General features: G+C 56.2%; 1 protein-coding gene across 1 annotated transcript in view; it reads left to right on the plus strand.

Moving 5' to 3' along the window:
* The window catches only part of LOC116957712 (uncharacterized), a 28,096-nt gene extending 12,917 nt beyond the window's left edge, over positions 1–15,179 (plus strand). The window contains exons 6-11 of the mRNA XM_076057637.1: positions 1,527–1,631; positions 2,253–2,396; positions 3,891–4,015; positions 4,864–9,331; positions 10,706–10,922; positions 11,896–15,179. Coding sequence (XP_075913752.1) covers positions 1,527–1,631; positions 2,253–2,396; positions 3,891–4,015; positions 4,864–9,331; positions 10,706–10,922; positions 11,896–12,227 — 5,391 coding nt within the window. The 3' untranslated portion in view covers positions 12,228–15,179. The remainder of the gene's footprint in view (positions 1–1,526; positions 1,632–2,252; positions 2,397–3,890; positions 4,016–4,863; positions 9,332–10,705; positions 10,923–11,895) is intronic.
* The last annotated feature ends 26 nt before the right edge of the window (positions 15,180–15,205 follow it).

Below are 15,205 nucleotides of genomic sequence, written 5' to 3' on the forward strand. Positions count from 1 at the left end.
AGTGGGGGAGTGTAGTGGTAGAGGGTGAGTGGGGTGGGTGGGTGAGTGGGTGGGTGGGTGAGTGAGTGGGTGAGTGAGTGAGTGGGTGAGTGAGTGAGTGGGTGAGTGGGTGAGTGGGTGAGTGAGTGGGTGAGTGGGTGAGTGAGTGGGTGAGTGGGGAGTGGGTGAGTGGTGGGTGAGTGAGTGAGTGAGTGGGTGAGTGGTGAGTGGTGGGTGGGTGGGTGAGTGAGTGGGTGGGTGAGTGGGTGAGTGGGTGGGTGGGTGGGTGAGTGAGTGGGTGGGTGAGTGGGTGAGTGAGTGGGTGGGTGGGGTGGGTGAGTGAGTGGGTGGGTGGGTGGGTGGGTGAGTGAGTGGGTGGGTGGTGGTAGTGGGGGTGGGTGAGTGGAGGGTGGGGTGAGTGGTGGGTGGGTGGGGTGAGTGTGAGTGGGTGGGTGAGTGGGTGGTGAGTGGGTGAGTGGGTGAGTGAGTGGGTGAGTGGGTGAGTGAGTGTGGGTGAGTGGGTGAGTGGGTGAGTGGTGAGTGGGTGGGTGGGTGAGTGAGTGAGTGGGTGAGTGGGTGAGTGAGTGGGTGGGTGAGTGGTGAGTGGGTGGGTGGAGGGGATGAGTGAGTGGGTGGGTGAGTGAGTGGTGGGTGGGTGAGTGGGTGAGTGGTGGGTGAGTGAGTAGGTGAGTGAGTGGTGAGTGGTGAGTGGTGGGTGGGTGGGTGAGTGAGTGGGTGGGTGGGTGGGTGAGTGGGTGGGTGGGTGGAGTGAGTGGGTGGGTGAGGGGTGGTGAGTGAGTGGGTGGGGTGGGTGGGTGAGTGAGTGGGTGGGTGGGTGGGTGAGTGAGTGGTGGGTGGGTGAGTGGGTGGGTGGAGTGAGTGGGTGGGTGAGTGGGTGGGTGATGTGAGTGGTGGTGGGTGGGTGAGTGGGTGAGTGGGTGAGTGGTGGGGAGTGGGTGGAGTGAGTGGGTGAGTGGGTGAGTGGGTGAGTGGTGAGTGGTGGTGGTGTGGGTGAGTGGGTGGGTGAGTGGGTGAGTGGGTGGGTGGGGGTGAGTGGGTGGGTGGTGGTGGGTGAGTGGTGGGTGGGTGGGTGGGTGAGTGGGTGAGTGGTGGGTGAGTGGTGAGTGGTGAGTGGGTGAGTGAGTGGGTGGGTGGGTGAGTGAGTGGGTGAGTGGGTGGGTGGGTGGGTGTGGGTGGGTGGGTGAGTGGGTGAGTGGGTGGGTGGGTGAGTGGGTGAGTGGGTGGGTGGGTGGTGGGGGTGAGTGAGTGGTGGGTGAGTGGTGAGTGAGTGGGTGGGGGGTGAGTGGGTGAGTGGGTGGGTGGGTGGGTGGTGGGGTGGGTGAGTGGGTGGGGGGTGGGTGGGTGGAGTGGTGGGGTGGTGAGTGGTGGGTGAGTGAGTGGGTGGGTGAGTGGGGTGGGGTGGGTGGATGAGTGGGTGGAGTGAGTGGTGGGTGAGTGGGTGAGTGAGTGGTGGGTGAGTGAGTGAGTCGGTGAGTGGGTGAGTGAGTGGGTGAGTGAGTTGGTGAGTGACTTCGTGACCCCAGCAGGATCTGATGAGGGGGCTGCAGCCACCGAGGGAGTCCCAGCGAGGGGGCGACGAGGTGGAGGAGGTGGAGTCGGCTCTGGCCGAGAATGAGAAGATGATTAAAGAGGTGCGAGGGGGAGAGGTTGAACATCATCACCCTCACCACCACTCACCACACCCTCACCACCACCACCCTCACCACCACCCTCACCACCACCCTCACCACCACCCTCACCACCACCCTCACCACCCTCACCACCCTCACCACCACCCTCACCACCACCACCACCACCCTCACCACCCTCACCACCCTCACCACCACCCTCACCACCCTCACCACCACCCTCACCACCACCCTCACCACCCTCACCACCACCCTCACCACCCTCACCACCACCCTCACCACCACCACCACCACCCTCACCACCCTCACCACCCTCACCACCACCCTCACCACCCTCACCACCACCCTCACCACCACCCTCACCACCCTCACCACCACCCTCACCACCACCCTCACCACCCTCACCACCACCCTCACCACCCTCACCACCACCCTCACCACCCTCACCACCACCCCCTCACCCTCACCACCCTCACCCTCACCACCCTCACCCCCCCCCCCCCAGGGCCGTCTTTGTCTCACCGCCCTCGCCGTCTCCCTCACCACCACCCTCACCCCCCCCCAGGGCCGTCTTTGTCTCACCGCCCTCGCCGTCTCCCTCACCACCACCCTCACCCCCCCCAGGGCCGTCTTTGTCTCACCGCCCTCGCCGTCTCCCTGCTCGGCTCTGTCCGCGAGGCGGCCTCGCAGCGCCGCCTCGCGGACTCCCTGGGACTGCAGCGCAGCAGGCGGGGCGCGGACCACGTGGACGCGCTCGCGGCCAATCAGGTGCGAGCAGTTGGGGGGGGGGGGGTGACACTCGCGGCCAATCAGGTTCGAGCAGTGGGGGGGTTCAAGTTGGGGGGTTGTCATTCGCGGCCAATCAGGTGCTAGTAGCGGAGGGGGGGGTTCAGGGAGGGGGGGTGACACTCGCGGCCAATCAGGTGCAAGTAGCGGGGGGTTTAGGGGGGGTGACACTCCCGGCCAATCAGGTGCAAGTAGCGGGGGGGGGGTGACACTCGCGGCCAATCAGATGCTAGTAGCGGGGGGGTTCAAGGGGAGGGGTGACACTCGCGGCCAATCAGTTGCGAGTAGCGGGGGGGGTTCAAGGGGGGAGTGACACTCGCGGCCAATCAGGTGCTAGTAGCGGGGGGATTCAGGGGGGGTGACACTCGCGGCCAATCAGGTGCAAGTAGCGGGGGGGGTTGACACTCGCGGCCAATCAGGTGCTAGTAGCGTGGGGGGGGGGTGACACTCGCGGCCAATCAGGTGCGAGTAGCGGGGGGGTTCAAGGGGGGAGGGGTGACACTCACGGCCAATTAAGTGCGAGTAGCGGGGGGTTCAGGTGGGGGGGGGGAGTGACACTCGCGGCCAATCAGGTGCAAGTAGCGTGGGGGGGGGTTGACACTCGCGGCCAATCAGGTGCTAGTAGTGGGGGGTTCAAGGGGGGGGTGACACTCGCGGCCAATCAGGTGCTAGTAACGGGGGGATTCGGGGGGGGTTGACACTCGCGGCCAATCAGGTGCAAGTAGCGTGGGGGGGGGGTGTGACACTCGCGGCCAATCAGGTGCTAGTAGTGGGGGGTTCAGGGGGGTGACACTCGCGGCCAATCAGGTGCAAGTAGCGGGGGGGGGGGGGTTTGACACTCGCGGCCAATCAGGTGCTAGTAGCGTGGGGGGGGGGGGGTGACACTCGCGGCCAATCAGGTGCTAGTAGCTAGGAGATGTTAACTACCTCGCCTGGTACACAGGAGGTCGTGGGTTCCATCCCGGACCCTGACGCCACAGTGGCTAGGAGATGTTAACTACCTCGCCTGGTACGCAGGAGGTCATGGGTTCCATCCCGGACCCTGACACCACAGTGGCTAGGAGATGTTAACTACCTCGCCTAGTACGCAGGAGGTCGTGGGTTCCATCCCGGACCCTGACACCACAGTGGCTAGGAGATGTTAACTACCTCGCCTGGTACGCAGGAGGTCCTGCTGCTGCTGCTGGATTTGTCTCTCAGGGTCTCCCCCCCACATTCAGAATCATCATCAGTGGTGACGATGGTGACGATGGTGATGGTGATGATCGTGATGATGGTGACGATGATGACGATGATGATGATGGTGACCATGGTGACCATGGTGACGATGGTGATGATGGTGACGGTGATGACGGTGATGATGGTGACGATGATGACGATGATGACGATGATGACGGTGATGATGATGACGATGATGACGGTGATGACGGTGACGATGATGATGATGATGACGGTGAAGGTGACGTTGTGGTGCAGGAGGTGATCTCGACCCTGGAGGGTGAATTGCGCTCTGTCTGCGCTGAGCTTCACTTACAGCTGCAGCGACACCAGCAGACGCTCAACGCAAAGATGGCCCTGGACACTGAAATCTCCATGTACAGGTGGGGGGTGACTACAGGTGGGGGTGACTATAGGTGTGGGGTGACTACAGGTGGAGGGTGACTATAGGTGGGTGACTACAGAGACCCATAGACTCACCACCACCACACAGAGACCCATAGACTCACCACCACCACACAGAGACCCATAGACTCACCACCACCACACAGAGACCCATAGACTCACCACCACCACACAGAGACCCATAGACTCATCACCACCACACAGAGACCCATAGACTCACCACCACCACACAGAGACCCATAGACCCATCACCACACAGAGACCCATAGACTCATCACCACCACACAGAGACCCACAGACTCACCACCACCACACAGAGACCCATGGACTCACCACCACCACACAGAGACCCATAGACTCACCACCACCACACAGAGACCCATAGACTCATCACCACCACACAGAGACCCTTAGACTCACCACCACCACACAGAGACCCATAGACTCACCACCACCACACAGAGACCCATAGACTCATCACCACCACACAGAGACCCATAGACTCATCACCACCACACAGAGACCCATAGACTCGTCACCACCACACAGAGACCCATAGACTCACCACCAGCACACAGAGACCCATAGACTCACCACCACCACACAGAGACCCATAGACTCACCACCACCACACAGAGACCCACAGACTCACCACCACCACACAGAGACCCATAGACTCACCACCACCACACAGAGACCCATAGACTCATCACCACCACACAGAGACCCATAGACTCATCACCACCACACAGAGACCCATAGACTCATCACAGTCTGTGGATTATCGTCATCACTACACCACGCTGCTGTTTTCTCTCTGGCGCAGGAAGCTACTGGACGGGGAGGAGGGAAGAGTCCCCGTCCCTCCAAGTTCTAAGACTCCTAAGACCCCTAAGTCCGTGTCCAAGGAAGAACCTACGACCCCTAAGACCACGAAGACCCCTAAGACCCCTAAGACCGTGTCTAAGGTGAAACCTACGACTCCCACTACCACTAGGACCGTGTCTAAGGCGAAACCTACGACTCCCACTACCACTAAGACCGTGTCTAAGGGAGAACCTACAACTCCCACTACCACTAGGACCGTGTCTAAGGGAGAACCTACAACTCCTACTACCACTAAGACCGTGTCTAAGGGAGAACCTACAACTCCTACTACCACTAGGACCGTGTCTAAGGGAGAACCTACAACTCCTACTACCACTAGGACCGTGTCTAAGGAAGAACCTACAACTCCTACTACCACTAAGGGAGAACCTACGACTCCCACTACCACTAAGACCGTGTCTAAGGGAGAACCTACAACTCCTACTACCACTAGGACCGTGTCTAAGGGAGAACCTACAACTCCTACTACCACTAGGACCGTGTCTAAGGGAGAACCTACAACTCCTACTACCACTAGGACCGTGTCTAAGGGAGAACCTACAACTCCTACTCCCACTAAGACCGTGTCTAAGGGAGAACCTACAACTCCCACTACCACTAGGACCGTGTCTAAGGGAGAACCTACAACTCCCACTACCACTAGGACCGTGTCTAAGGGAGAACCTACAACTCCCACTACCACTAAGGGAGAACCTACAACTCCTACTACCACTAGCACCGTGTCTAAGGGAGAACCTACAACTCCCACTACCACTAGGACCGTGTCTAAGGGAGAACCTACAACTCCTACTACCACTAAGACCGTGTCTAAGGGAGAACCTACAACTCCTACTACCACTAGGACCGTGTCTAAGGGAGAACCTACAACTCCCACTACCACTAAAGGAGAACCTACAACTCCTACTACCACTAAGACCGTGTCTAAGGGAGAACCTACAACTCCCACTAAGGGAGAACCTACAACTCCCACTACCACTAAGACCGTGTCTAAGGGAGAACCTACAACTCCTACTACCACTAAGGGAGAACCTACAACTCCCACTACCACTAGGACCGTGTCTAAGGGAGAACCTACAACTCCTACTACCACTAGGACCGTGTCTAAGGGAGAACCTACAACTCCTACTACCACTAAGGGAGAACCTACAACTCCTACTACCACTAAGACCGTGTCTAAGGGAGAACCTACAACTCCTACTACCACTAGGACCGTGTCTAAGGGAGAACCTACAACTCCTACTACCACTAGGACCGTGTCTAAGGGAGAACCTACAACTCCTACTACCACTAGAGAACCTACAACTCCTACTACCACTAGGACCGTGTCTAAGGGAGAACCTACAACTCCTACTACCACTAGAGAACTTACAACTCCTACTACCACTAAGGGAGAACCTACAACTCCTACTACTACCACTAGGACCGTGTCTAAGGGAGAACCTACAACTCCTACTACCACTAAGGGAGAACCTACAACTCCTACTACCACTAAGTCCGTGTCTAAGGGAGAACCTACAACTCCCACTACCACTAGAGAACCTACAACTCCTACTACCACTAAGGGAGAACCTACAACTCCTACTACCACTAAGGGAGAACCTACAACTCCTACTACCACTAGGACCGTGTCTAAGGGAGAACCTACAACTCCCACTACCACTAAGACCGTGTCTAAGGGAGAACCTACAACTCCTACTACCACTAAGGGAGAACCTACAACTCCTACTACTACCACTAGGACCGTGTCTAAGGGAGAACCTACAACTCCTACTACCACTAAGTCCGTGTCTAAGGGAGAACCTACAACTCCTACTACCACTAAGGGAGAACCTACAACTCCTACTACCACTAAGGGAGAACCTACAACTCCTACTACCACTAAGGGAGAACCTACAACTCCTACTACCACTAAGGAAGAACCTACAACTCCTACTACCACTAAGGGAGAACCTACAACTCCTACTACTACCACTAAGGGAGAACCTACAACTCCTACTACTACCACTAAGGGAGAACTTACGACTCCCACTACCACTAGGACCGCGTCTAATGGAGAACGCAGAGCCCCAAAGGCTGGCCCTGAAGAGGCGGAGGAGGAGGATGAGGATGATGAGGATGAGGAGGATGATGAGGAGGATGAGGAGGAGGTACGGGAGGTGGTGGTGGAGGAGGAGATTGTTCCTGTGTTTTACCCAGAGAGGGGAACGGAGTCTTCACCTCCTCCATCCTACGCCTCCCTCGTGGACGAGGAGGTGGAGGAGGTGGAGGTGGAGGAGGTAGAGGAGGTGGAGGAGGTGGAGGTGGAGGAGGAGGTGGATGAGGAGGTGGAGGAGGAGGAGGAGGTGGAGGAGGTGGAGGAGGAAGAGGAGGAGGAGGAGATTGAAGAAGCCAAGGATGAGGCGGTGGAATCCGCTGTTGCTGTCGCTGAGGCTGAAGTTGAAGAAACTGAAGTCGAAGAAGTTGAAGCGACCGAAGCTGCTAAAGAAGTTGACACAACTCAAGACGTTGAAGTTGAAGCAACTGAAGACGTTGAAGTTGAAGAAGTTGAAGCGACCGAGGCCGCTGAAGAAGTTGACGCAACTGAAGACGTTGAAGAAGTTGAAGCAACTGAAGACGTTGAAGTTGAAGCAACTGAAGATGTTGAAGAAGTTGACGCAACTGAAGACGTTGAAGAAGTTGAAGCAACTGAAGACGTTGAAGTTGAAGCAACTGAAGACGTTGAAGAAGTTGAAGCAACTGAAGACGTTGAAGAAGTTGACGCAACTGAAGACGTTGAAGAAGTTGACGCAACTGAAGACGTTGAAGTTGAAGAAGTTGAAGCGACTGAAGACGTTGACGCAACTGAAGACGTTGAAGTTGAAGAAGTTGAAGCAACCGAAGCTGCTAAAGAAGTTGATGCAACTCAAGACGTTGAAGAAGTTGAAGCAACTCAAGACGTTGAAGAAGTTGACACAACTGAAGACGTTGAAGTTGAAGCAACTGAAGAAGTTGAAGCAACTGAAGACGTTGAAGAAGTTGACGCAACTGAAGACGTTGAAGTTGAAGCAACTGAAGAAGTTGAAGCGACTGAAGACGTTGAAGAAGTTGACGCAACTGAAGACGTTGAAGTTGAAGCAACTGAAGATGTTGACGCGACTGAATACGTTGACGTTGAAGCAACTGAAGAAGTTGAAGCAAGTGAAGACGTTGAAGTTGAAGCAACTGAAGAAGTTGAAGCGACTGAAGATGTTGAAGAAGTTGAAGCAAGTGAAGACGTTGAAGTTGAAGCAACTGAAGAAGTTGAAGCGACTGAAGACGTTGAAGAAGTTGAAGCAACTGAAGACGTTGAAGTTGAAGCAACTGAAGAAGTTGAAGCGACTGAAGACGTTGAAGAAGTTGAAGCAACTGAAGACGTTGAAGTTGAAGCAACTGAAGAAGTTGAAGCAACTGAAGACGTTGAAGAAGTTGAAGCGACGATCGAGGAGCCGCGGGTCGGCCCGGAGGGGGCCGCTCCCTCCCGAGGGGATACAAAGACGGCCGTGGAGGCGGCCATCGAGAAAATCACAGCGGCTCTGCAGGCGACTTCACCGCACCTCGTCGGGGGCCATGACGAGGTGGAGGAGGAGGGGGAGGAGGTGGAGGAGGAGGTGGAGGAGGAGGGGGAGGGGGTGGAGGAGGCGGAGGTGGAGGAGGAGGTGAAGGTGGTGGAGGTGGAGGAGGAGGTGGAGAAGGTGGAGGAGGTGGATGAGGTGGAGGAGGTGGTGAAGGTGGAGGTGGAGGAGGAGGTGGAGAAGGATGAGGAGGAGGTGGAGGAGGAGGTGGAGAAGATGGAGGAGGTGGAGGAGGTGGAGGAAGAGGTGGAGGAGGTGGAGGAGGAGGAGGTGGAGAAGATGGAGGAGGTGGTGAAGGTGGAGGAGGTGGAGGATGAGGTTGAGGAGGTGGTGGAGGAGACGATTATCGAACTGAGAACCGAAGACCGGAAGTCCTCGTGGAGCGACGAGGTGACGACGCTACGGGGTGACGAGGAGGATGATGAGGATGAGGAGGAGGATGTGGAGGAGGAGGTGAAGGTGGAGGTGGAGAAGGTGGAGGATGAGGAGGATGAGGAGAAGGAGGAGGTGGAGGAGGTGAAGGTGAAGGTGGAGGAGGAGGTGGAGGTGGAGAAGGTGGAGGATGAGGAGGAGGTGGAGGAGGTTGAGGAGGTGGTGGAGGAGACGATTATCGAACTGAGAACCGAAGACCGGAAGTCCTCGTGGAGCGACGAGGTGACGACGCTACGAGGTGACGATGAGAAGGAGGAGGATGATGAGGAGGATGACGAGAAGGAGAATGATGAGGAGGATGACGAGGAGGACGATGCGGAGATCGAGTCGACCAAAGGAGAGCAAGGCGACGATGACGGCGACCGGGGAATCGACTCAGATGAGGTGATGCCCCGGGGCGATGAAGCATCATCAGGGTCACTGTCATCATCACCGTCATCATCAGGGTCACTGTCATCATCATCACCATCATCATCAGGGTCACTGTCATCATCACCGTCACTGTGATCATCATCAGGGTCACCATCATCATCACCATCATCATCAGGGTCACTGTCATCATCACCGTCACTGTGATCATCATCAGGGTCACCGTCACCGTCACCAGTGTCACCGTCATCATCATCATCACTGTCATCATCATCAGTGTCACCGTCACCGTCACCAGGGTCACCGTCATCAGGGTCACTGTCACCAGGGTCACTGTCACCAGGGTCACTGTCACCAGGGTCACCGTCACCAGGGTCACTGTCACTGTCACCAGGGTCACTGTCATCAGGGTCACCGTCACCAGGGTCACTGTCACCAGGGTCACTGTCATCAGGGTCACTGTCATCAGGGTCACCGTCATCAGGGTCACTGTCACCAGGGTCACCGTCACCAGTGTCACCGTCACCAGGGTCACTGTCACTGTCACCAGGGTCACTGTCACTGTCACCAGGGTCACTGTCACTGTCACCAGGGTCACTGTCACTGTCACCAGGGTCACTGTCACCGTCACCAGGGTCACTGTCACTGTCACCAGGGTCACTGTCACTGTCACCAGGGTCACTGTCACTGTCACCAGGGTCACTGTCACCAGGGTCACTGTCATCAGGGTCACCATCACCAGGGTCACCGTCACCAGGGTCACTGTCACCAGGGTCACTGTCATCAGGGTCACCGTCACCAGGGTCACTGTCACTGTCACCAGGGTCACTGTCATCAGGGTCACCGTCACCAGGGTCACTGTCATCAGGGTCACTGTCATCAGGGTCACCGTCACCAGGTCACTGTCATCAGGGTCACCGTCACCGTCGTCAGGGTCACCGTCATCAGGGTCACCGTCATCATCACCGTCACCATCATCACTGTCACCGTCGTCAGGGTCACCGTCGTCAGGGTCCCCGTCACCAGGGTCACCGTCATCATCACCGTCAGCGTGATCATCATCAGGGTCACCGTCACCGTCACCATCACCAGTGTCACCGTCATCATCATCACTGTCATCATCATCAGTGTCACCGTCACCATCATCAGGGTCACCGTCATCATCACCGTCACCATCATCACCGTCACCGTCGTCAGGGTCACCGTCATCAGGGTCACCAGAGTCACCGTCACCGTCATCACCGTCACCATCATCACCGTCACCGTCATCAGGGTCACCAGGGTCACCGTCATCAGGGTCACCAGGGTCACCGTCATCAGGGTCACCAGGGTCACCAGGGTCACCACCGTCACCACCACCACCGCCACCATCTTCGTTATCTCCCCAAGGTGTACGAGCTGGACGACGTGATGGTGATGGGCGACGTGAGGGAGGAGGATGAGGAGGAGGAGGAGGATGTTGATGTTGACGACGATGATGATGTTGATGAGACCCCGTCACCCGAGGATGTCGACTCTCTGTTGGAGGTGCTCCGGGTGGACAGCGGAGCGGGCGACGAGGCCCAGCTGATGAGGAGGGTGGAGACGACACAGCTCACCCTGCCAGGTGAGTCCACCATCAGGGGCAGTGGTGGTGGTGGACTCACCCTGCCAGGTGAGTCCACCATCAGGGGCAGTGGTGGTGGTGGACTCACCCTGCCAGGTGAGTCCACCATCAGGGGCAGTGGTGGTGGTGGACTCACCCTGCCAGGTGAGTCCACCATCAGTGGTGGTGGTGGACTCACCCTGCCAGGTGAGTCCATCATCATCGGTGGTGGTCGACTCACCCTGCCAGGTGAGTCCACCATCATCGGTGGTGGTGGTGGTGGTGGTGGTGATGGTGGTGGTGATGATGGTGATGGTGGTGGTGATGGTGGTGGTGGTGGTGATGGTGATGGTGGTGGTGATGGTGGTGGTGATGGTGGTGGTGATGGTGGTGGTGGTGATGGTGGTGGTGGTGATGATGATGGTGGTGATGATGATGGTGGTGGTAATGGTGGTGGTGGTGATGGTGGTGGTGGTGATGGTGGTGGTGGTGATGGTGGTGGTGGTGATGGTGGTGGTGGTGATGATGATGACGATGATGACGATGTTAATGATGATATTGATGACGATGGTGATGATGTTGACGATGTGGAAGATGTGGACGATGTTGACGATGTTGTTGATGTTGACGATGTTGACCATGTTGACGATGTTGTTGATGTTGACGATGTTGTTGACGATGTTGTTGATGACAATGTTGTTGATGTTGTTGATGACGATGTTGTTGTTGATGTTGACGATGTTGACGATGTTGTTGATGATGACGATGTTGTTGATGATGACGATGTTGTTGACGATGTTGTTGACGATGTTGTTGATGATGACGATGTTGTTGACGATGTTGTTGATGTTGACGATGTTGTTGACGATGTTGTTGATGATGACGATGTTGTTGACGATGTTGTTGATGATGACGATGTTGTTGACGATGTTGTTGATGATGACGATGTTGTTGACAATGTTGTTGACGATGTTGTTGACGTTGTGGATTTCAGGAGATTTCGTGTCCATGGTGAAGGACGCGACCCAGCTCGCAAAGAGCGCCGTGGTGGAGCAGGAGGAGGTGGAGCAGGAGGAGGTGGAGCAGGAGGAGGTGGAGCACACCGTGGTGGAGCAGGAGGAGGTGGAGCACACCGTGGTGGAGCAGGAGGTGGAGCAGGAGGTGGAGCACACCGTGGTGGAGCAGGAGGAGGTGGAGCACATCGTGGTGGAGCACACCGTGGTGGAGCAGGAGGAGGTGGAGCAGGAGGAGGTGGAGCAGGAGGTGGAGCAGGAGGTGGTGGAGGTGGTGGATGCCTCCAAGTCAATTAACCTTGTGGTACTATAGAGAACCTTGTGGTACTATAGAGAACCTTGTGGTACTATAGAGAACCTTGTGGTACTATAGAGAACCTTGTGGTACTATAGAGAACCTTGTGGTACTATAGAGAACCTTGTGGTACTATAGAGAACCTTGTGGTACTATAGAGAACCTTGGGTCTCTGTGGGTCTCTGTGGGTCTCTGTGAGTCTCTGTGGGTCTCTGTGAGTCTCTGTGGGTCTCTGTGAGTCTCTGTGTGTCTCTGTGGGTCTCTGTGTGTCTCTGTGGGTCTCTGTGTCTCTGTGAGTCTCTGTGTGTCTCTGTGGGTCTCTGTGTCTCTGTGAGTCTCTGTGTGTCTCTGTGGGTCTCTGTGGGTCTCTGTGGGTCTCTGTGGGTCTCTGTGAGTCTCTGTGGGTCTCTGTGGGTCTCTGTGAGTCTCTGTGGGTCTCTGTGGGTCTCTGTGGGTCTCTGTGAGTCTCTGTGGGTCTCTGTGAGTCTCTGTGGGTCTCTGTGGGTCTCTGTGAGTCTCTGTGGGTCTCTGTGAGTCTCTGTGGGTCTCTGTGGGTCTCTGTGAGTCTCTGTGGGTCTCTGTGAGTCTCTGTGGGTCTCTGTGGGTCTCTGTGAGTCTCTGTGGGTCTCTGTGGGTCTCTGTGAGTCTCTGTGGGTCTCTGTGGGTCTCTGTGAGTCTCTGTGTGTCTCTGTGGGTCTCTGTGGGTCTCTGTGGGTCTCTGTGTGTCTCTGTGGGTCTCTGTGTGTCTCTGTGTGTCTCTGTGAGTCTCTGTGGGTCTCTGTGAGTCTCTGTGGGTCTCTGTGGGTCTCTGTGGGTCTCTGTGAGTCTCTGTGAGTCTCTGTGTGTCTCTGTGTGTCTCTGTGAGTCTCTGTGGGTCTCTGTGAGTCTCTGTGGGTCTCTGTGGGTCTCTGTGAGTCTCTGTGGGTCTCTGTGTGTCTCTGTGGGTCTCTGTGTCTCTGGGTCTCTTTGGGTCTATGTGGGTCTCTGTGTGTCTCTGTGGGTCTCTGTGGGTCTCTGTGGGTCTCTGTGAGTCTCTGTGGGTCTCTGTGTGTCTCTGTGAGTCTCTGTGTGTCTCTGTGAGTCTCTGTGTGTCTCTGTGTGTCTCTGTGAGTCTCTGTGGGTCTCTGTGAGTCTCTGTGAGTCTCTGTGGGTCTCTGTGAGTCTCTGTGGGTCTCTGTGTGTCTCTGTGAGTCTCTGTGTGTCTCTGTGAGTCTCTGTGGGTCTCTGAGTATTTGGTAGAATAGAACGGAGCTGACTTGGATTTCTCTTCTACAGGGAGAGGCCCTTTCACTAGGGGGTTCACTCACTGGCTTGCTGATGTATGATGGTGATGGTGGTGGTGATGGTGGTGTTGATGGTGGTGGTGATGGTGGTGGTGATGGTGGTGGTAATCATGGTGGTGGTAATGGTGATGGTGGTGGTGATGGTGGTGGTGATGGTGGTGGTGATGGTGGTGGTGATGGTGGTGGTGATGGTGGTGGTAATCATGGTGGTGGTAGTGGTGATGGTGGTGGTGATGGTGGTGGTGATGGTGGTGGTGATGGTGGTGGTGGTGGTGATGGTGGTTGTGTTGATAATGGTGGTGGTGATGGTGGAGATGATGATGATGATGGTGGTGGTGATGAACCGGTCCTGGGCCTCCCCTAGGTCAACTCAGCCTCAACTGAGTACCTGGTGTAGCGGTAGCGGTGTAGTAAACATCGCTAGCACTGGGAGAGACAAAGGCGGCCGGGCGTGGTGCTGGCCATCCACCCCCTCTGTGTGTAGCCACAGTGCCGGTAGCCTTCATAGACACTGCTGCTGCTACTCGCTAGAAGCACTTGCCCCTATCGTCTGTTGAGGCTACACGGGGGATCTTTGTCTTTGATGGTGATGGTAGTGGTGGTTGTGGTGATGGTGGTGATGTCGATGGTACTGATGATGATGATGAGAATGTAACTCTTAATAAAACCGATAATGGTGATGCTGCTGCTGCTGCTGATGATGATCTGATGCTGCTGCTGATGATGATGCCCTCACTGATACTACAAATGCTGCTGCTGCTGATGATGATATTCACAATGCAATTCCGCTTCAAGTGCTTCCAATGATAATTGTGATGCTGCTGATGATGCTGCTGCTGCTGCTGATGATGATTTCACTACCAAATGATTTCAGTGCGTCCAATAAATCGTGGCCGTATTTCGTGTCAAGAGGTGCTGAGAAATATCGCTGACTTCAACCCCTACCACTGACCTCAACCCCTACCACTGACCTCAACCTCTACCACTGACCTCAACCTCTACCACTGACCCCAACCCTACCACTGACCCCACCCCTACCACTGACCCTACCCCTACCACTGACCTCAACCCCTACCACTGACCCCACCCCTCCCACTGACCCTACCCCTAACACTGCCCCCTACCACTGACCCTACGACTGACCCCTACCACTGACCCTACCCCTACCACTGACCCCTACCACTGACCCTACGACTGACCCCTACCACTGACCCCACCCCTACCACTGACCCCTACCACTGACCCCTACCACTGACCCCTACCACTGACCCCACCCCTACCACTGACCCCTACCACTGACCCCTACCACTGAACCCTACCACTGACCTCACCCCTACCACTGACCCTACCCCTACCACTGACGCTACCCCTACCACTGACCCCTACCACTGACCCTACCACTGACCCCTACCACTGACCCCACCCCTACCACTGACCCCTACCACTGACCCTACCACTGACCCCTACCACTGACCCCACCCCTACCACTGACCCCTACCACTGACCCTACCACTGACCCCTACCACTGACCCCACCCCTACCTCCGACCCTACCCCTACCACGGACCCCTACCACTGACCCCTGCCACTGACCTCACCCCTACTACTGACCCTATTACTGCCACAGTGAGTTAGTAGGAGTGGTCATAATAAACTCTGTTCACTCCCCGGGTGAGCATTCACCTCGGCGTGACCTTGAGGTGTCGCTCCTTCT

Source organism: Petromyzon marinus, chromosome 83, assembly GCF_048934315.1.
Source record: "Petromyzon marinus isolate PM22_M1 ecotype Great Lakes invasive population chromosome 83, UKy_Petmar_22M1.pri1.0, whole genome shotgun sequence".
NCBI lineage: Eukaryota > Metazoa > Chordata > Hyperoartia > Petromyzontiformes > Petromyzontidae > Petromyzon > Petromyzon marinus.